At 35.6% G+C, this 24,183-nt stretch overlaps 1 protein-coding gene across 1 annotated transcript in view; it reads left to right on the forward strand.

Moving 5' to 3' along the window:
- LOC125242647 overlaps positions 1-24,183 on the forward strand; it is a 74,960-nt gene that overhangs the window by 42,439 nt on the left and 8,338 nt on the right. Inside the window, exons 2-4 of the mRNA XM_048151485.1 lie at positions 4,370-4,633; positions 8,135-8,328; positions 18,226-18,350. Coding sequence (XP_048007442.1) covers positions 4,472-4,633; positions 8,135-8,328; positions 18,226-18,350 — 481 coding nt within the window. The 5' untranslated portion in view covers positions 4,370-4,471. The remainder of the gene's footprint in view (positions 1-4,369; positions 4,634-8,134; positions 8,329-18,225; positions 18,351-24,183) is intronic.

Genomic DNA, 24,183 nt, shown 5'->3' on the forward strand with positions numbered 1-24,183 from the left:
CAGCATTTTTTCTTAACTTGTGGGATATTGACTTGGAATTGCTCTTAAATAACATAACTATATGTATAGGTAATTACTATGACATGACCTATGTATGTTTAAATCATGAAATTTGGTAGGGATTGGTGTAGTTTTTACAAACACAAAATTTTGATTATAAACTAATTGTCATGTACTGTGTGTACTTCTGTTGTACAGATGTACTTCTGTTGTACAGATGTACTTCTGTTGTCTACAATGTCTGTTGTTGAATGAAAATATTTCGACCGCGCGATTCGGTGTGTTTCGGTCAAAAATATTTCTACTACTAAATAGGCAGTTAAATAAATACTAAGTGCCCTTCATTACTAGCAGATACCCGATTACCTACTCTTACTTCATACATAACATTTTACTGTTGTCTTATTTCGAGTGGCCAACAAGCAATTCAAAAATCGGTCCCCTGATAGCGCGCCATCGCCATTCCATTTTTTTTAAATAACTGAGAGAACCAACCGACAAAAATTATTGGAAAGCACTTACCGTTGTATTTAGTCACTTGTAAAACAATAAAATAATAATCACACTTCACAAATTATGTATAATTTTCATTTTTATGACACTTCTTATTACTAAACCAACCATCAAATCTACGAAGTCATCCTTTTGAGACACCTATATTGTGACTGAGGCAATCGGCCATTTCTGCTGATGGTTGAATTTTCGAGTTGCATGTAAAATGCTTGGTCGACATTGAACCAAGTCGACTAAACATTTTACTGAGCCATTGTTATAAGAAACAATTATTACATCTCGTCATTTAAATGAAAATTTATATGCATTTTTAATCAGGTTAAAGTTTACAATGATGAAGTGATCAGAATAAAAATGGCTAATGTAAAACAGTTCCGAAATCATTATTATTGATGAACGCTATAATTATGAACAGTTTTGAACTAGCCTTATAAATGTAACAACAATGTAAAAGGAAGGTTTTAATATAAATTTTAAATTGTCATAATTATTAAACTTCTTTGTGCAATAGAAAAATTGCTTATTCTTCGTTAACTACACTTGAGATTTAATGGTTCCAACTTTTCTTAACTTTCATGGTTTCAACTCCATCTTGATCTCGATCAAGTGTCTAATACCTACCTAACTTTAATTTATTATTCGATATATCTTCATTAGGTATATAAGGAAATGGTCGCTTCTGCTTCCCTTGTTATCTATCAATTAGCATTTCCTCCTCTGTTGTTGGAGGGCGCAATATACTTGCATCGACTATTACGTCCCCTGCCTGCTAAATGGCCAGATCTCAAACTTTTAGATTTTTGCATATTCGTCAATGACACTGTGAGTGTAGTGTGTTTTGACAGACCATCGAGTGTGAACGCGACCAGTGGTAAAGTTGAGAGTGAACGCAGCCAACGCGCGCGATTGAGGGTAGATCGCGCGCTGTCTACGCAACTTTGACGTCCACCCGCCGTCTTCAGTTTCCCGTGATCATGATGCATGTAATTGCGTCGAAATATCGGTACCTCCCGATCAATATAAGTCTAATGAAACTAACTGTGAATAATTTAAAATTCTTATTAGGTATAACATATTAAGCCAATCCGAGCTATTTTACTAAAGCACAAACATGTGTCAAGTCTTTGACACGCGATTTCTCGAAAAACGGTTTTTTGTTTTTGAGATGTGGCCTTTTATCAGGCATGGGACGATTAGTTGAATATACCTACTGCATTTGGTAGCGCGTGCATGGATGCGTCACGTCCATTAGTTAATGGGTTATTATTTCCAGCTTCATTGACACGTTGACATATTCGAATCTATTCCTGCAAGTGACACTAGGTTCGGCATCGAGCGGCAGCCTGTACACACATTACTGATAAATTACCTACTTATGTATACTTTTAACCTTTTCCGAGCACATACAACCCGGCAACCTTCAAATCAAGGGGAAACAGGCATCTTCTGGGCGAGCTCACTCCATCGTATTAGGCCACGTCTTTGCCTTTGGCTAGTCTGTGGACAAGAGTAAGCCCGTTTATAATATAAAAAAAAACATACCTAGTTTGTAATTATGTAACTATGCATCAGTAACTTAATAATAAAAAAATATACATATTGTCTTTGTCTAAGACTAGAATTCCTGGTGCTTGTATGTGTTTGTGAATCACTTTTCTCTAATATCTAATATAAAAAAATCTTATAGTGTTTAAGAGAATACTAGTAACAATTGTATCATATTTTTTGCAAAAAATGTATTTATTACTAATTTGCCACTTTACTTGGTTCAGTTAGTTTCTATCAGAGACAGGCAAGACCAGGAAGTTGAGCGCCGCGTTCAACAAAATGCCTAGAAGAGCTACTGGTCCATGAAGGAGCTAATGAAGGGCGACCTTCCAATGTCACTAAAGCGTAAACTCGTTGACATGTGTATACTGCCTGTCCTAACCTACGGTGCCCAAACTTGGTCACCCACCGAGAGTCAGAAGTCCCAACTGAAGGTTTGCCAGCGAGAAATGGAGCGCAGCATCCTGGGTGTCACAAGGATAAACCGCATCAGAAACACTACGCTGCGCTCAAAAACTCGCATAAATGGCTTAGGGGAAAAGACCGCCAGGCTGAAGTGGGACTGGGCAGGCCACGTCTGCCGCATCCATCAAGATAGGTGGGCTAATATAACCACCAAGTGGATGCCGACAAAGAAGCGGGGACGTGGCAGGCCTAGGCGAAGATGGCGGGACGACTTGGACACTTTATGAGTGATTGGCCGGAAAAAGCACACCAGAGGGAGTTGTCGAAATCAAGGGGAGAGGCCTTTGCCCAGCAGTGGGACACTATAACGGGCTAAAAAAACTAATTTCAGTACATTGTCTGTCATATTAAACACTTATTTTGTAATAATTGCCAAGTAGAGCCCAGAATAGAAATTTTGAATCGATTATTGAAAACGTCTGAGAATGTTATTTATTTGATTGAAAAGCAAAGGAAAAGGACAAAGGCCTTCAATACCCGCTGATATTTCACATCAATATTATGACCCAAGATATTTTTAACTACAAAAGTCAAAGGTTTAATATATTCTAGGTGCGAAAGTGATTTGCATCACAAAGGCAGGTTTCGGTCCGTTGGTCAGTGAAAGCTAAATTGTTTTACGGGAAATGAATAATAGGGCTTCACATCAGTTGATCACGAGAGACAAAATAAAATCTGACAGTCAGTGGCCAGCAAGAGTGATATAGGTATTATAATTAATTAATTAATCAATTATCATACAAAAATTAAAATTTAGATAAAGCCCGACATACTTAGTGAACCGATTTTCATGAAACATGGCTAAGAACACTCCCAACTAATTCAGTTTTCAAAAAAATCTAAATACGTGAGCTGAAGTATATGAGTATGTAACCTCGGCTCACACTGATTTTAGTTTGTCCTTATTTATTAGGAGGTTCAACCGTCTGCAGGAAGGATCAAAAATACTCGAGATCTCCTATGCTCGCAAAGATGGCGCAGACAGGTTGTCACATCTTTATGTTGAGTGATTATTCTATTAAAATACACCGCCGGTGACCTATTTATTATATTGATTATATTGATTAGTACTGACGTATAATACATATTTGGTAATCGTAACGATAACGTCCTAAATATGTTTTATTTACAACTCCATATTAAGTAGTTATTTTAAAATGTTTAGGCAAATAGTTTTTTGGGCCTTTTGAAAACTAACATATTGACTTTTAGTTATAGGAATTCCATTTCACCTACAATACAAAAACCAACACACGTTAACCTACTTGACATAATGAAAGCAGTCATTTGCGAATAACAGGGGTAAGCACCAATATGTGAAAAAATACTACAATTAACTATGTATCGGACGCTCGTCACGGATATGCGTCGACTAACATACAAGTACATGGTCATCCATTAACTTGATTTGGTCGTTGGTCGCGTAGAAAATCGCTTTCCATCGTTCATATAACTTAAAAGGGGCCAAGTGACATTTTCCATTCCAAGTGTGACCTTGAGAGCATACAGTCGGAGTTGGTTTATTTTAGTTGGTTATTCTATCTGTTCTTTGTATCCGTTAAAACACAACATTAGTTCAGGGAGTTTCTGTTGATTTTGGTAAGTTCTGTTCGAGCCGAATGTAAATTAGCTAGAGCCAATAGTAGCTCAATGACGTAAAGTTGTAGTTTAGTTATTTATCTGCGAATTTTAATCGAAATACAATATACACCCGAACTATTGTTAGCTTTATTTTGTGATATTGTGAAGGTTTCTATATGTATAAATTGTGTGCAATTTTGTTTAACAGTTGTTAGCCAATTGTTTGTTGAATGTTAACAATTTATGCAACATATAATTGCAGATTCACCATAAGTAACCATAATTTTATGCAGCGTGAAATCTAGTCATGGAAATATGGATGTATAAAATATTTTATAACATCTAATATAATAAAGAAAACAGTATGAGTGCAGCAGTGACGTTGGTTCTGGCTGTGGCGTTGATGTCCGGAGTAAAAGCGGAGAAGACAGAAGACCCTGACGCACATATGAGCCATTTCATCGCCGATATATGGCTGGAAGGAGCTGATGTCGTTCGAATCCTGTGGCGAGACTGCTCAAAAAAAGTAGGCCATTTTACTTTTCCTAACTGTTTAAATTAAGTATGAATGACCTTCGACAATTTTACGTGAGTTACCCGATTTTACATGTTTAATAAATTAAGTATGTATTGCTAGTACACGTGGTAAATAACTCGAAGCTGTACTAAGATCGTTAGCTTGTTTTGTAATTTCATATCTCTGATGGGCCATTTTTTTTTTCAAAGTTGTCCACCCTACTTTTTTTGTAACATAGGTATTTTTTACGCGATTCATACTCAGAATCGCGAGGTTTTTTGATCCTAATAGGAGAAAAAAAAATGTCCCAAGATTTCCATGTATTCTTCAAACCTATGGAAGGTTTACCGCCGTTTACTCCGTTACCGCCATACAAAATGTATGAAAAAATGGTAACGGAATGAGAAAAAAACCTTGGGATACTTTTTTTCTCCTATTAGGATTGAAAAAGCTGGCGATTCTGTGGGAACCAAAAGTAGGGTAGAGACAATTACTACAATTAGTAAGCTTCTAAATACCAGGATCAGTTGAATATATTTCTGTAGCCCGACATTTATTGTTATTGTAGTATCTTGGTTATTAAAATAATGCCTCAAGCCTTTTGTAAAATAATCGTATATTATTAAAATACGCTTAAGTTTTTTTTAAATTACTGAAGTATCTGAAAAAAGTCTAAATCGAATTTTTAGAGACACACACTTTAGTTAAAAAATCTCAGGTTTAGTTAAAAAAAAAACCAGGGAAATGTACTCAGCCTCAAAAGGAACAAATCAAACAATACTACAGAAGTAATTACTCTGTATTTGGTAAACAAAAAAGGTATGTACCAATTATTATTATGTGAAAACGTTGGCATTTCTGACTGAAAATTAGACAGATGTATGATTAGAAAAGTTATTTCAGGATGTCAGTTATTTTCGGTGCGTTGTTTCATCCGCTGCTATTAATGCTGATTGTATAGTATCAAATGAGAATGCGCGAATTAGGATAACTATCTATTAATAACCCTTAAATCCTTTTCACGCTCATAATTTGAAGTTAATACTTTGTATGTCCATCCCATTCATAGTTTTGATTAGTACGCTAATAATCGGCTTACGCCTACCTTTATAATCGGCTTACTGAAACAGATGCTGATATCGATGGCAATTAGAAACTTACTTGTATGGATTTTAATCATTAAAACCTAGCAAGAACAAGTTTAAATATAGTAATTAAATATGGCAAATTAAAATACTATAAATTTAAAATTGCCATGCAATTAATTTCTTACATACTTAGTTATACTTATATTTGCTGACTAGGCATTTAGAGTTACATATTAATGTATAAAAATATTTTTCATTCAATTCTGAATTCTAATTTTACCTAGTATTTTTTATTCAATTCTGAAGACGCCGTCTTCATGTCGTTTTTAGGGTTCCGTAGTCAACTAGGAACCCTTATAATTTCGCCATGTCTGTCTGTCCGTCCGTCCGTCCGTCCGTCCGTCCGTCCGTCCGTCCGCGGATAATCTCCGCAACCGTTAGCACTAGAAAGCTGAAATTTGGTACCAATATGTATATCAATTACGCCGACAAAGTGCAAAAATAAAAAATGGAAAAAAATGTTTTATTAGGGTACCCCCCTACATTAAAGTGGGGGCTGATATTTTTTTTCATTCCAACCCCAACGTGTGATATATTGTTGGATAGGTATTTAAAAATGAATAAGGGTTTACAAAGATCGTTTTTTGATAATATTAATATTTTCGGAAATAATCGCTCCTAAAGGAAAAAAAGTGTGTCCCCCCCCCCTCTAACTTTTGAACCATATATTATGTTTAAAAAATATGAAAAAAATCACAAAAGTAGAACTTTATAAAGACTTTCTAGGAAAATTATTTTGAACTTGATAGGTTTAGTAGTTTTTGAGAAAAATACGGAAAACTACGGAACCCTACACTGAGCGTGGCCCGACACGCTCTTGGCCGGTTTTTCATACGTCGATTTTGTTGGATACAGTAAAACCCCCTAACTAAAGTTCAAATCTCCCATGGTCCAAAATTAACTGTAAATTTTTTGTTCCGGTCTGCGTTTTAGTCATATAATAGTAATAGTAGTAGTAGTAGTCCACTTTATTATACAAAAATAAGAACACATATAACAGAAAAAAAAATAACACACACATGATTTGTACAAAGGCGAACTTATCTCATTAAGGGATCTCTTAATAATATCCATACTAATATTATAAATGGGAAAGTGTGTATGTCTGTTTGTTTGTCCGTCTTTCACGGCCAAACGGAGCGACGAACTGACGTGATTTTTAAGTGGAGATAGTTGAAGGGATGGAGAGTGACATAGCGACGGCGAAGTAACAAGAACTCCTAAGTACAGTCGACTACAGAGATATGTATCCACTTTTTCACCTTATTGCATTGTAATAAGGTGAAAAAGTTATACATATCTTTGTAATCGACCTGTACTTAGGAGTTCTTGTTACTTCGCCGTCGATACGCTACTTTTTGTCTCTTTCTAACGCGTACGAAGCCGCGGGCAAAAGCTATAGTATGTTTTATAATTAAATAAATGGAAGAAAATACTGTGACCCAACGAAAAGGACCATTGAAAATGATAATTAAATTATTTTTGAAATTGTGGACCTAAGTTGCAGTATTTGGCTATTAGATGTAGTTGGGGGGTTTTACGGTACAAATTTTAATGCAACATATTTATTTACTAAGACATTCTAGTTGATGTTTACATTATGTCTTATTTATTTTAACGTCTAACCATTATCCCTGAAATAGAGACGTAAACATTATTCTATTAGGCTTTTAGGCGATGAATACTAATTTGTGCGTTAATGACTGAATACACGAATTGTTTGGGAATGACATACATTTGTGTTAATTTCCATTAATATACAATACCAATTTTGAATGTCATGAATTCATTTCTAATCATTTATATGTTATTGGAACAAACATGGAACCATTTTCATCACTTTGTGCAAAAGTAATTATACATATGTTATGTCATTCTGAAAGAAAAGGTAATACATGTATAAACAAGCATAAGGCATAAGCGCCCTTATGCTTAAACAAGCAGAACCTGTGGTACCTTTTACTTAAGGACGACACCATATGCGGATGAAAGAAATTAAGTCCATTATATGAAGTATGGTAGGCAGTCTTATCATCAAATAGCGATCTCTTCTAGACAACCTTTGAGAAAACTTAATGATGAATTAGCTTTTGTCCGTGGCTTTGCTCGCATTAAATTAGAAAATTGCGGAATGCATACAAATGTATGGATGTATGGATACAAATTTCCACATCCATTTTAGGGAAGTGAAGGGGGTTAGAAAGACACAAAAACTAAGCTATGTCACTCTCCATCCCTTCAACTATCTCCTTAAAAAATCGCGTCAATTCGTCGCTCCGTTATTTCAGTCACATACCTTTCCCATTTATAATATTAGTATGGATAAATATGATGATTAATTTAAATGAATTCTCGTTTCTAGCTAATCGACGTGAAAGATGTAATTGACCACAAGGAGTACTTCCCAAAGTTCGTGCGCTGTATGAAGAGGAAGACGTTGAGAGCTCTGGACCGGTCGCTCAGCACTGACATAGTACCTATAGCTGAAGGGGTCAACTTAGTGCGGTTCGAGATGGTTGACAGAACCGGGAATGTGATGCCCGACAACTATACCAGGTAGGTTTTGAGGCATACCAATGTTGACAGCGAGTTTGTTAGGGCTGGTGAGAAAGGCGACGGTCTTGGCTGCAGACCCCCCCTGGGGCCTTCAAGCACAAATTCTCGCGAATGTTCACCGCTACAGAGCTGAAAGAAGGGCAGCGGCTAAAATCCCGGACGAAGATGAAGTACGAAACATCCGGGCATTAGCCCAGACGGTAACGCTTCGCCGAAGTTGATTATTTTAAACGTAAAATTTCTAATATTTAATTAATAAACGGTTATACTCACGTTATTATATCACGACTATTGCGACATCGAAGGTCGAAGGCCGACGCTCCAGGGGTGGAATACCGATAGGGTGGGCTGACACCGTTAAGAAAGCTTATCCAGTCCATATGGCCCTAGACCGCGTCAAGTGGAAACTGTTGGTCACGATCCTCAGCCATGAGGGAACGACTGAGAAGAGGATTGCAACATGTTTCGGGTCCTTTAGGAGACCCGTTTTCAGGCATATAAGAGTGTTGTATTGCACGGAGTGCAGCCCCCGCAAGCACTTTTATATGCCTGAAGACGGGTCTCTTAAATGGTCCGAAATATATAGCAACGTGAGTATAACCGTTTATTTATTAAATATTTGAATATGTCTAATAGGGTTCATTACCTAAAAAGTGCTACTTTTTAAAAGAAATTCTTTGAACTGTAGTAACTATATTTATTTATTAAGTAGTGATTCAATGCACTTTCTTCATTAAAACGGCGTGAACCAAGACGATTCAAATAACAATGGTTAAATATTAACAAGGGTCTAACGAAGCACGATTAAATTTCTACGTTTCCAAAGGTAAATTATAATGGCATCTATTGATAGAAACGTCGTCCGTTTCTAAAAATAAATCCTTTAGATATTGTAATTAAAATTAGTTTAATTTATAAACTTCCTAACTTGTTATTAATAGTTATTTGAGTTCTTCTTTGGAACGTAAGGTAAAAACTTTTAATAACACGTTTTCGTTCTCATGTGAACATTTTTTATTTCTTTATACCTAGGACAGTTTTACACATACCTATCTAATGAGTTCCACGGTAAGCTTCAGAAGACTTATATTGTTTTATGTGTAGGTACATATGATAAAATAATATATTTAAATACTTAAAATAGAAAACACCCACGACCGCCACGGCTGAGAAACAAATATATGTGCTTATCACGCAAATAAATGTTCTTGCTGGAATTCGAACCCAGGACCATCGGCTTAGCTTGCAGGGACACTGTCCACTAGGCCAGAGCAGTCATCAGCTACTGCCGTAGATGTTTGCCGTGCCAAAGTTTAAAATTATCATTGAAGGATTCAGACACAGATGATTCAAAACACATGTCATGTACTCTTATTTCAACTTATTTATAAAAAAAAAACATTTAATTTTTTTAACACGGGACCTTCAGTTCGCAATTTCGCCCCAACACTGCCATTTGGCAACTCGGAGGAAATATAGACTGGAGTAGCCTTCATGTTGCGTCTACGTACAAATAATTCTGCCAAGATTCGCGGGAGGTGAGGAAATAACACATGTAAAGGAGTACTCACAAATGCAAAAAATATTATTGTCAATACACACGCACATTATGATAAAAAAATAACACATGCTCATTATGATGCACACAGACATATCACACATGGAAATACTTCGTAGAAACACAGTGTATACGGACACTAAATGCGCACGTGTGTGTCTCAAACTATAGGGATGAGGCAGGCATCGATAACTGAAGTCGATAATAATTAATGAAGCAAATTATAATTTTAATGATGTCGTTGTTTTTTCTAGATCTGTTTAATGTTTGGCACTATTATAATCATATTAAGATTCACTAATGACAATCCTGGGTAGTAGGTATCACGCGGGTGGACTAGCGATGGATAATAGGATTAGTAGGTAAAGAAATATTTGACATTTTGACAAAACATTAATTTATTTTTCCAGACTAACTATTAACTAATCAACAACGTTTACTGCGGTTGGTGGTACTAAATCATTATAGACAAACTTGGTTAAATAAATAAACTAGAAATGGTTTAGTCTTCATTAACTGTTTTCAATACTGGTTCAAAGTGTAAAGTTTATTAAGTACATGTAATAAAACTCAAATCATTCTCTTTCGGAAAATTGCAAATATATTTCAAATGAATTGTGTGATCAAGGTTTGCAAATCATACTTTTTTATCGATAGTTGGTATTTCATCGACCATGCCCACATCTCTACGACAAAGTCTCGGTCAAATGATTTTTCTAATTTTCAATTTTATTATCCTTGTCAATATTATTATAATATATGCTCTATTCTAATTGAAATTAGGTTAATTCTTACAAAATATATAAATGAAGTCTCGTGGGGAGTGCGTCTTTTTATGAATATATTGATATATAAATATCGACCCTATTGTAAACCACATTAGGTAACTTCTTAAACAGCAAAAAATCGAAGTCTCGTGGGGAGTGTTCGTGACGTAATTTCTACCCACCAACAAATTTCAAATCGATTGCATTCGATCACATAAATCGATATTCGATGACGTATGACAAAAATATTATCATTTAGATAATAAAAACAGTAATATAACAATATTAAAATTACTTACAAATGGAATATTATGCCATCTTTTTGCAAACTTGAGGTATTTGAGCGCTTATTACAAGTGTTCACAGCACAAGCGGGCATTTTTAATTACCAGTGATATGTGTCGTGGCGATTCTGTGAATGAGCATGAATCGATTGTGAAATTGTATTTACGTGACTTTATGAACATTTGTTCAAGTTTTTTGGCAGAGGGGTAAGTAACTGAAAGGCTACTCCAGTCTATATTTCCTCCGAGTTTGGCAAGGAAATAAGTAATAAAATCATAGGGGAAAAAAAGGCCATACTCATACTGGATTCCTAGTAACTTTAGAATAAGCTTTGATTGTTAACACACCTGGTACTTTATCGCACTTGATTTCCAAAATTTGTGGAACCAGAGTTCCAAATATAGATCGAAAGCTGGCACATAATTGGTTCCTATACGTCGTCCTTTAGACACCAATACGTTTCAATAACAGGGAATTGGGTAGTACGTCCCCTCTGGCCCCGTAGCCGAATGGCATTTCTCCGACGCCAAACGAAAACGAAAGTTAGTCGGGCTCTGTCGCGCCAATATGCAAGAGTGATAGAGATAGATATCTACAAGCGTTTCGTTTCGTGAGCGTTTCGTGAGCATTTGTGCCATTCGGCTACGCACCCTGATCTTGATAGATAACATTATTGAAGTGAATGACGTTGGTAGGGATACATATTATGTGGCTCTAACTTGGGTCGTTCTCTGTGATATGTTTGCGGTCATGACCGCAACAATATAGCGCATCATCGTGGCAATTAGATTATACATAATTGGCACGACTATTTAATTTAACGTAATATGGATCGCTTTATATATTAGTATCTGGTGTATTTTAACACTGTTGACTTGTGTGTAAATGTATGGGGGTTAAGTTTAAAATAGTACTATCTACTCTCCATGGTAATATCATAATTTATGCCATCAAAAGAAACAAGTAAAATTTTAGTTTTAGATACTGCCGTGTTTGATCACTGTTCTTTGTACGATATCTTTTGCAGATCAATATTTTAATCAAAAAATTTAAGGACCAATGGTAAAGTCGAGTTTTAACTTTATCAACGTTTTTGCAATTTAAATTTTTTTGACCATTATCTAATATAACACTACCTATTACTTAACTATAGAATTCCTTAATAACTCGTATTCGTATCGTATAACTATAACGGAATGCGGATTCGAGTACGAGGAACTCATTGTGAAGAATATAATCGCAGCACACAAGAGGTAAAACAAAATTGTGTAAAACATGGTGTAAAGGTGAATGGCCGAAATGTAATTTGTCAACGCCATGCAAAATATCAAATAAAATTGCGCAACTGACCGCTCCAGTTTCACATTGCGAAATAATCAGCGAATCATCAATGACCGATTCCCAACCTGTTGTTTTGTCATTAGGCAAGCGAGCATTCGCGTCATAATGGAAAAGGATTTTAACATTGTTATTCATATACTTAGCAAGCGTTTATTATGAATAGCACCATGAAAAATGTATAAACCTAGTTACTTAATGATGACGGTATAGCAACATTTTCAGATTTGTAAGAAATGTTAGGAGCGGCGTTCCCAACAAATCTTATTAATTTTTCCAAATTGTTATTAGTTTTACAATCACATATCAATTAATAGCACTACCTTCCAGTCCCCGTGTAGTGACGGGTTAAGAATTTCACCACCCCCTTTATTCCTCCTTCCTGTGGGTGTTATAGAAGTGGACTGTAGGATATGACTCATGCGCTTGCTTTGTCTTATATAATATGCAATATGAATTATTTTATAAACCCTTCTTACGGTAGCACAATAACGCAGAATGCAACAATACACGACTTATTTTGTTATTGTTTGTGTTTTGATTCAGTAATCTAATTTTATTATACATTCCTGACAATAAATTAATATTGTTATATTCCATGAATAATATGATAAGCGATATGTAAACACGTTTCTCGAAATGTTCATTTAATAACCTTATAATTAACTAAAAGTCTCAGGTAGGTATCATGTTGAATTATTTTATTTTTAGATTTAGGAAATATATGAATTTATTGTATATTTTAAGAACAATATTAACAATTTAATTGAATGAGTATTACCTATTTCATCATAATTATTTATCTCTCTATAGTCAAGTAAATTGGTATTTTATCTTATCAATTCCTACTGTAAGGGTCCGCTCACACCGGAATGGCAGCAGCCGGCAGCGGCGAGCAGTGGGTGGCAGCGGCCGGCAGCGGCCGGACGGCACCGGTTTGAGTTAGTCAAGTGATACTTGTCTTTTTAAATCTACATATTATTAGTTTTAAATTATTTTACACTAAAAGTTCCGCTGCCATTCCGGTGTGGTGTGAGCCGACCCTAAGACCGTTGAACGTTTAACTTATACTTACGAAACATTGATAATTGCGTAGAGATGTGGCCTCGCTCTGCATTTTCTATCGCATGTATAACGGGGAGTGCTCCGAGGAATTGTTCGGATTAATCGCTACCGCTTCTTTCCGCCATCGCCCTACGCGACAACATTTCCATCGTCATCATTTAGATGGCTGGCAGTCCTCAACTGTGCGTTTCTCCAGAAACTTCCTGCCCCGCACAGCTAAACTGTGGAATGAATTGTCGCCTGTGGTATTTCCGGACCGATACGACCTTCAAATCTTCAAGAAAAGAGCGTACACCCATCTTAAAGGCCGGCAACGCACCTCCAACACCTCTGGTGTTGCGGGTGTCCATGGGCGGCGGTGATCGCTTACCATCAGGCGACCTGTCTGCTCGTTTGTCTCCTATCCCATAAAAAAAAATATTCCAAGAGCTTGTTTTCAGTCTTTCGCTGCTGGAAAGGAAGGAACCAAGAGTTTAAGGTTTTAATTTCAACTTCATCTATTTACCCATTATCAAAATAAAGGGTCTTGACAGAGAGGCGGACGGACAACAAAGTGATCAGAGTACCTTTTCGAATGCGATTGTGCGCTTACGCTTCGTAAGAGTATTGTAGCTATCTCTCCCTATCGCTCTTCTGTAGAAGCGCGACAGAGCCAGCAAGGTTACCGCGACCACATGATTGCCGCGAGAGTATATAATATCGCCGCGAGATAGACTACCCGTCCTTATGGGTCTATATTAATTCGCATAACTGAATACTCCTAATATGAATTGGCATACCGTTTAATACGCATATCATTATTTCGCATAACAGATTTCGTATAATGCTAATGCGCATAATGTAAATTGTTATAACGATGAATTGGTATAAGTATAATAAGCATAACTTTGTTTCGTAGAATGTTTAAATGGCATACAAGAAAATTATATTACTAACGGGTAACGGCTTACTTTTCTGTTCGAAAACAGATAGCAAAATTGCATTTTATCCACAAGAGTGCAAAGTAATTTCATACATATTTTAACTTGATGTCTTAAGCTAGCTGATAAAATTTTACCTATAAATGATGATTTTGAATCATAAATATTGAAGAAATCGATGGATTTGATTTAGTTTGATGTTTTATAGTCAGTATTTTGTTCGTGTTGGGGTGGTGAAAATTTTGGTTTTCAAACTCGGTGGCAATGTTTAACGTGCCGTACGAAGGTTAATGTGCCTTGAAACCCTCGCAACGCTCAATATTCCACTTTTTGAACCACTCGCTACGCTCGCGGTTCTATTGGAATCTTCCGCTTGCTCGGGTATCAGTATCGGCACGTGCGATCAGTGAAAATCTGAACGATGAAATAATAATATTTAAATACTATCCATTTTCAATTTCTTTAGTAAGGTACAGCGGGGCAAATCTAGACTAAAAGGCAATTGTAACTAAACCATTTTTTCCATTATTACACTATTTCCATTATTCCATTATTACATGTACCCACTGAACACACTACATAACTGGTAGACACTCTATTTTCTGAAAAACACTTATGAAAAACGAAAAAACTTAATAAGTAATGTATAAATAAAATAAAGACTCCTTAACTCAAATAATCTTTTTAATTTAAGATTAGCAGATAAGTTCATAAATGCATGTATGTTTCTTAAAAATAAACAGTTTTTTTTTAATAATGCAAACATTGTATGCACAAACGCTCACGAAACGCTCACGATAATATATCTTTCTTAGCTATCTATCTCTATCGCTCTGGCGTATTGGCACGACAGAGCCAGACTACATTTCTGCGGCGTTTCGGTGGCGTTTCGTGTCGCAGAAATGCCATTCGGCTACGGGGCCAACTTGGCCGCAATATAACGATTTCATCTTTTGAGATTTGAATCCCTAAGGTAACGGCGGCTATCAACGCGGGTATCGAAATCGACGTCCATTACCGCCGCATTTGCAAATACACATTTTATAGGCAAACCGACCAATTTCTTAAAAAATGTTACTCACACAAAGGAAGCCTGTTTAGTTGACTAACGCACATATAGGTGATAGAGAGTGTGAATGAAAGAAGACGCTCGCTATTTGACAGTTTTTGCCACGGGGCCGCGAGAAGAGGTTGTGTCATACTGACGTGTGACGCTAAACCTAAGTGAACTCCAATATCATTTAGTAGTTTACGTAATAATTATGGCAAACAGGTGAAAGTTATGCATTTCAAATTATTGTTTATAGTTTTCTACATGACTTCTGAGTACTTTTTACGTATTGTTTAGCCTGGAAATGTGTTTAAAGTGGAAATTAAAAGACAGCGGTGAAAGGCGCCATTTCGTGAGTAGATTCTATTACTGTGGTATACCACAGTAATAGTTAAAGTAGTGATATTAGTTCTTTTTGCTTTATTGTAAGTATATGTGATCAGTTATATAATGTCTTACAGTTGTTTCAATCTTGATCTATTCACGCTATCAAAGAACTATTTACGCGGTATGAAAATTATTCAACAAAACCTTAATTTTTAGCAAAAACTTCATGACTGATTTCGTAGTTTCTATGAAAACCGTTAATTTGTCAATTTTTTTAAACATTGACATAAAGTCTGATACTTACTTACCAGTTATGTAAACTTGGTTTTAATATAAGGTTGCAATATTTTATTTTGATTTGTAATGAAAATACATCTGTATGACTTTGTTTTTATGGGTCGGAATTAGATTTTATAATACTCCAATTTATGCCTATTACCGATGGTACGATCAGATAACCCTCGGTAATAGAATATATAAGAATCTATTACCGATCCATGCAATATTTGTTTGGGTCGGTAATGGGTTCCTATAGAAGTATCTATTACCGAGCGACATATTAGTCTTGTATCAAAATATGACATTTAGTGTACCGTAAGTACAGATTTCTTAGGTGAAACTGAGTCTTCTGTGGGTATTCATAAAGGAGGATAGTATAGGTATATGTATTTGTCATAATTTGTATATTCAACCGTCGGTATTAAGCTCCGAATTTTGAGATGGGTTTCTATTTACCGATGGCAGAAAAACACTGTCATTCATACCCTCGGTAATGAAATCTCAATTCGCGTTAATAGAACTGCAGCCTGTTCATTACCACGGTAATAGAAAATTTAGGTATGTTGGCTTCAATAATCATTTTATGACATATAATAAACTAAAATGATCCTAAAACTCTTCAAAACTAATAGTTCAATAAATACTCTTCCATAAAAAAAATATTTGTGGTCGTTAATGAGCTTTGATACCCTTAATTTTTTGGTATCTTTTGAAATCTTCCTTAAGTACCACGTTAATAGGCGCCATTACATAAGTTATAAATTCATAGGATAAATCATTTTAGGCTATAAATGATATAATAAAACATTATGACACTGTTATAGAATTCTGAAACCCCTTTTAAAATAGTTTTACGACAGTTTTATATTCAGGACGACCCTTCGATCGAATTTACTGAAAAGAAGATATAATGTTAATTATTTCTTAGTATTCCATAGAGATTGTTCGAAAGGAAAGGAGACATGAAATAAATATATGGCAACAAAATACAGTAGTCACTTCTCATTCCAAGCGAACTCGTGTAAATAATTGTCTTCTTCTTCCTCCTACCCTTATCCCACGTTATGTGGGGTCGGTACAACATGTCTTTCTCTTCCATTCTCCCCTATCTTTCGTCATCTCAACACTCACATCTTTCTTTCTCATGTCCTCTTTCACACAATCCATCCATCGTTGTTTGGGTTTACCCCTCCCTCTCCATCCATCAACTCGTGTAAATAATTGTATTTTGTGGTAAATAGCTATTGTCGAAAATGGAAAATGTTCTGTCTATAACGCCCACCGTAGCATGTTATCCGAAGAAGCAAGCTTATAAATAATTAATGCAGATAATAACTTTAACACGCTGGCATCACAAAGTTTACGATACATGAACAACGTTGTTGAGCGAAAAGTTAATTTCGATAAGTAAAACATAATATTCATGAAGATGTTCTAAACCGTTACTTGGATACTATGAAAAAATATACAATGCCCTAAGCAATATTATGAGGTCTTGTTTTCCGCTAAACTTTTCAATGTTTCGATGTGTTAGGTACCTACATGAAATATTACGATACATTTATTCTAAAATTATTGTGCACGTAATCCTTGAACCCACGTCTAAATTCGATTCTAGTCAGCTAAAAATGTACGCAGATCAAATTTTGTGTGGGCAATAGGCTAACCTGTTACGGCAATATCAGTAATATCACGATTTCGTTATTGTAACCTCTTAATGGCTAAGAGTCACTTAAACTTGAGTAGTCTCATATGCTCTGCCTACTCTTTTTGGGCTTTTGTTATGAGTACAAACACAACAATATTTATACTGTGAACTTTTATTTCACAGTATAAATATGTATTGTTATCTTTGTACTCATAACAAAAGCCTTGTTAAGCTTACCGTGTGACTCGGTCAATCTGCAGGGCTAGGACATGATTAGCAGGACAGTATCACGCCGCGACCTAGGTCACATCTTTTTCTAATTGTACCTCGCGGCGAGATAATCTCACGCTGATCACGCGCTAGCCGTGCTGTGTAAGAATATTCTATCTATCTATCTCTCTACATATCTATAGTAGCCTTTAAAGCGCCCGTCTTCGGACATAGGCCTCCTCTCCATTCCTCCACGCTTGTCGGTCCATTGCCATCCGCATCCAGTTCTCGCCAGCTTGTTGGCAGATGTCATCCTCTCGATCTAAGAGGCAGCTTACCACGACCGCGGGTGTTAGCGGGCTTCCACACCATAGTTCGTCTCGCCCAGCGACTAAGTTAAGAATATTCTATGATTTTATTATCATTATTTATATGTGCATGTTTACCAGTTCGTGGTCGGAGAAAGAGCTCGAGGAAGGCGAGTGGCGCACGCTTGCCATGCAGCGGATGGCGAAGGTACTTCGGACTCATGTCATCAAGTTCGACTTCGAGGATGCGAAAACGCCGGAAAAAGGTAAAAGATAATTCATTTACTTATGAACTTGATAATATTCAGGCTCTTTTTGAGTTGATACAAAATACTTGTGTCATGAGTCATGAGACACCGCATTATCAAACGGTACATAGGTACCTACAATACCTAGGTACATAAACTTCTTCTTCCTACCTTTGTAGATGCGATATCGCCGGATAAAAAAAAAACATAATTTTGACATGTAGCAAATTTATAGTGTAATTTTTATCATGAAATAAAGAAATCTAATCTTATCTAATCTAAAGGTAAAAATAAAGAACTTGACAGTATTCAAGTTGGTGGCTCTTTTTTAAAGTATACAGGATATAATCTGACTTATCTGACCAAAAGGAGTAGAAATTAAAAAGTGGCAATATTGGTATTGTCATCCCTTTCAAATCAATATTATGTGTGAAAACGGGATGACACTACCATGTTGCCACTTTTTAATTTCTACTCTTTTTTGTCAGACTGTACTCATGACAAGAGTCGGTTGAACTATACAACGTGTTTCCGGTAACACTCAAAACCTCAGACACCCCAACTGATTTTTATTTTTTTAAACTCATCTAGAGTATTCATCTTTTAATCTGATGGTTACTTTTTTTTTAATTCAATTTTTAATATTCTGTACAGCTCTACTTGACTTTTAGCTCTACACTCAATAAAATAATTGCTAACTTCCACCATAAACAATAAAACTATTTATTTGTGTACGTTACTGCAACGACATAAGGTTTACCAATAGATAGCTAAGATGTCACTGTAAAATACTTTAAAGCTTTGTCACAGTAAACTTCAAATTGGACGGGTAATCGCAGTAAGCAAATTTAAACCCAATATTCAAAATGACAAGGTTGTAATTAGGTACGAGTTCAATTTGTTATGACTTATGATAAACATTAAGATTAAACTGACAAACAACGTCAAACTCGTAGCGGAAAAAATAATCGTCCAAGTAACCAGCCAGTATTAATTCCTCCAAATACTGAAAAAGGTAAACAACCTCTAGCAATGCGATATACACAATGTTGTCTTACGAGTACAATAGAATAGGCACGTTAAAAATAACTAATAATACAAATTTAAATAAAAATATTACCCCCATCAAGATATAGCTCAATCGATTCTACTCACGATTCTGAACAAACTGTTTTCAGGTTTTTAGTGTTAAGTGAAACACGGTGTATACACCGTGTTTTTTTGTTTTCCGTTAGATTCGTCACGTAGGTTCATTACCAGGAACCAACCTGTATATCATTTTTAGTTAAATTCGCAAAAAAAAATTTTTCAGCATTTTCATACATAATAAATGAATTTATTAATGTGAGAGACCCAAGTTAGTGTCAACTGATTGACGGCACATGTCAAAACAAATAACATTAGGAATTGCTAAAGGTTGTCACACACGTGTTCAGTAATTATCTTTATTTTTTTAATAACTCGATAACCGTAAGAGTTAAGACGCTAGAGTAGAGAAAGTAATTGTATTTGATCTAAAGAACCTTCCCTTAAAGTTAACGGAATTCAATAAAAACAGGTTGTATATATTATTTTTCTTCCATTCTCCTGTTATTTTTCTTCCTTATCGCAAAAATCACTTCTTTCTTTCTCATATCCAGTATTATTAAAGGCAGAAATTATATAAAGAAGGAGTAAAATATTCTTAGATATATTAATTTGTGCTTTTCAAATAAATATCAATACAAACAATGTAAGTACAAGGTGTAACAAATAATAGGCATGATTCGCTTCAGGACATTTGGTGTCATGTTCGGATTAGGAATAAATATTAAAAGAAAACAAATAAACGCAATTAATATGTTTTGCCTTTGTATCCGAGGATTGTTCGACTTGGACGGTTACGCCAGAAAAACGTTTTTTTTTTTTAGATACTTATTGGTGTTCAAAAAATAATAATTGAAACATTCAAGTCTAAAACAATTGTTTGAGACACCTTTATTGAATCATTATTTATTTATTTTGATCGCTGCTAATAAAACAAAACTCTTATGTACCTACGCTATTATCTACCTATTTAAATGTCAAGCACGGTTATGACAGTTTTATAATACAAAAGTTAAAAATATCTTTGAACATTATTTGAACGTAGTTAATTTCATAAATGTGACAAAGCAATAAGTTGCCTAAGTAGGTACTTTAGAATAACGCTGTTATGAAATACCTACTTAAAAATATTCTGTCCTTTGTTTTAAATATTTCATACACATATACCTACATAATACATATACGGGTACTCTTATACCTTCAACGGCTACTTCGTTGACAAAAAACATGTTTATATTAGTAGCTTTTTTTTAATAACTAAGGTATTTTTATTATGAAAGCAATGAAGAATTCGTAATACAACATACTATCTAGATGATTCATTTACGTTTATCGTTATTAAATATTTTTTGTTCACATATTAAATTGATCGATATAGATATTTACTCCGTAAAACATAAATAAAGCTTGAGGAAAATATGTAAATCGGATACGCCTCAAAAGAGATTTATTAATACGCGGTATTTGACAATTTCAATATTGTGTCAAGGGACGGCAATGAATGCACTGTGACTTCATTTTTTTATACCTAACAATTTGTTACATGGATACGTCCATTGTCTTTGTTTCAAAGCAAATAAATATAATAGTATGATGTTTTCATTTCTAAGACATTTTTGTAAGATTTGCTAAAATTACTGATCTCTTTAATTGGCAATTAGTACTGTAACCAGGATGTAGTGGGTCGTGTTCATTTGATTGGCATTTGTGTGCTTTGTTAATTAAATAAAACGAAAAAAATATCTGAGATGTTTTTATACAGTCACTACTCTGTTAAAATAAATATCTTGTTTTTACAATGTAATACCTACTTGAAAAATAAATATTTCATTTTCATTTTTATTTATTTTCATTTAATAGTATACATTTATATATAAATGAAAATGAAAATGAAATATTTAAATATTCCTAATAGTATACATTGGTATACTATTAGGAATACGGGAATATAAATGAAAATGAAAATGAAATATTTATTTTTCAAGTAGGCATATTACAATGCGCATATGAACGTCAAATAAAGCTACGCCGGCTCTAACCCTACGCCTCAGCCTCGAGAAGATTTCAGTCCCCCCTCAGTTGGGAGGGGGGTATCCACTATGGGACCGGCAAGAAACTCGGCGGGCAACTTCTTTTCAAAACATTACATCTTATAATTAACATGCATTAAATAACAATATGCAAGTGATAGGGTCGAGTGGAGGAAGAGAGGGGAGGCCTTTGCCCAGCAGTGGGACACTAACGCAGGCTAGAAAAAAAAAAATAACAACATACAATTCTATAATAGGAGTATGAGAAGGGGAATACATGGAAATTTCGTATATTTACACCTTGAACCTTGTACTAGATTGTGAGATGCATGATTAAGGTGACTTAGCGAAATAATTCAGAGTGTTTGATGAGTGAAAATATAGATAGTTGAGTTTTCATCTTAACCCTCATAAAAAACAGTTCAATATTACCCCAATTCATTTTATATCAAATTTTACCTAGGTTTCCATTTCAAAGATTAATTGAAAGAGATAAAAACAATAAATATTTTTAGCGTACGAATTTCGGACAAAATATCATCATAAGTCGGGTTTGACTAAGTGGTAATAACAACTATTGTTTCTTGGAGCTATAACAAATCGAATAAGAATCATTACATATTTATTTATTTATTTAATCTTTATTGCACAAAATAAAACAGCGTACAAAAGGCGAACTTAATATTCAAGTAGGTAAGACTGTATTTAAATAAGTAACGTATGGACAAACTCCTACGAACATGAAAGTACGGAATGTAGGCGTGAGGACTCACCTACACTTTTATTAGTACTGATCCTATTTTCTTACCCTATTACCTTTTTAGGAATCATGAAGATGTCTAAAAATATGTTTTTGTTTATTACATAAAATAATGCAATATAAAATATTTTATACACCAAAATGAGTTGAAGCTCTAAAGTATCACAAATTAGTAGGTACTTAACTATATTAAAAAAAATATATTTTTGTAAGTGTATCTTCTTGAGTGGGAACTATTTCGTTTTCACCCGCTTATATTTTTCTTGTATTAATATAATATAATATAACGTTATAGAACATTCTAACACAGATTGACTGAGTCCCACGGTAAGCTCATGAAGGCTTGTGTTGTGGGTACTCAGACAACGATATATATCATCATCCTCCTTGCGTTATCCCGGCATTTGCCACGGCTCATGAGAGCCTGGGGTCCTCTTTTGACAACTAATCCCAAGATTTGGCGTAGGCACTAGTTTTTACGAAAGCGACTGCCATCTGACCTTACAACCCGAAAGGTAACTAGGCCTTATTGGAATTAGTCCGGTTTCTTCACGATGTATATTATAATACTATATGTATATATCAGACAACGGTAGATATATAATATACAAATACTTATATACATAGAAAACATCCATGACTCTGGAACAAATATCTGTGTTCATCGCACAAATAGATGCCCTTACCAGGATTCGAACCCGGAACCGCGGTTTAGCAAGCAGGGTCACTACGCGCTAGGCCAGACCGGTCGTCGGTCGGTTTGTAAATACTAATTTGTAATTTTAATAATTTATCCTATCCATCCCAAATACAACAAATTTCAATGTAAAATGTATCCAGAAATCTGTCGACACAAACCCGAAAGGGTTTAACGGCACACGTTTGTAGGAACATTTTTTAAAATTAGCCTCTTGTGTGTCCCACTGCAGGGCAAAGGCCTCCCCTCGCTTTCTCCACTCGACCCTGTTGTCCGCATTTTCCCACCATTTTGGGTAGAATGTGTTGGAGGATCCAACAGAAATTAAACCTTATTTTTGTCTATGTAGCGGTTGCTATGGAAACGTTTGGTTACAATGGAAAAAATGTCTTCTTGAATACCTTCTTGATTTATACGTTGATGTGAGTACATAAAATAAATGGTTGTTCACCCGGCCACACATGGAATTGTTATTTCTCGCCCACTAGAACCAGCTGCACAGCTCTACAACATTGGTCCTTCGAGAGAGAAAAAGGACGAAGACTTAAAATTCCGTGTAGCTTTTGAAATGGTCGGCGATCGACGTGTTCAACATTTAAGCGACGCGAATAAATAGGAAATAACATACCTATTCGTCGCATCACATTCATCGTGCATCAGAAGTTCGCGTGCGACGCGAAATTAATATTCGTCGCATCGCGCTACATCGCCCTGCGCTTAAATCCTCGCGGGCAGCGAATACCTATTGTTTTATACAAGAAGATCGCGTGCAACGCGAAATATATTCGTTGCATCGCGCTATTTCGTCAGCCCTGCGCTTGAATCCTCGCGGGCGGCGTACTTCTTTACCATAAAAGGAAAATACTTCGCGTGCGACGCGATTCCCATTCGTCGCATCGCGCTTCATCGTCGGTCCTACGCTTTCGACTCATCGTGGACCTACATCTCAAGACACTTCACGGGCGGCGCTAACTCATTCGTCGTATCGTGCAATTTCATAGTGAATTTTTACAGTTTTTATGCGTTTTATATGCTTACTTTATATTATTTACTTACTCTTGCTAAAAATGTCATTCGCCGCGGTTTGTGAGTTTTGTATTCGCCGCCATTGCCGCCATCACCGTGAACTTTGGCGCTGTGATTAGTGGCGCAACTTCAGGGCGCAGCCGCGACGCAAAGCAAGAAGTCGACCAATCAGAGCACCGGTCATCGCAACGTGATTGGAGGACAGCTGATACCGTTCATTCTTTCCATTCTCCACTTCGTTCATTATGCGCA

Source organism: Leguminivora glycinivorella, chromosome 3 (assembly GCF_023078275.1).
Source record: "Leguminivora glycinivorella isolate SPB_JAAS2020 chromosome 3, LegGlyc_1.1, whole genome shotgun sequence".
Classification (NCBI taxonomy): Eukaryota; Metazoa; Arthropoda; class Insecta; order Lepidoptera; family Tortricidae; genus Leguminivora; species Leguminivora glycinivorella.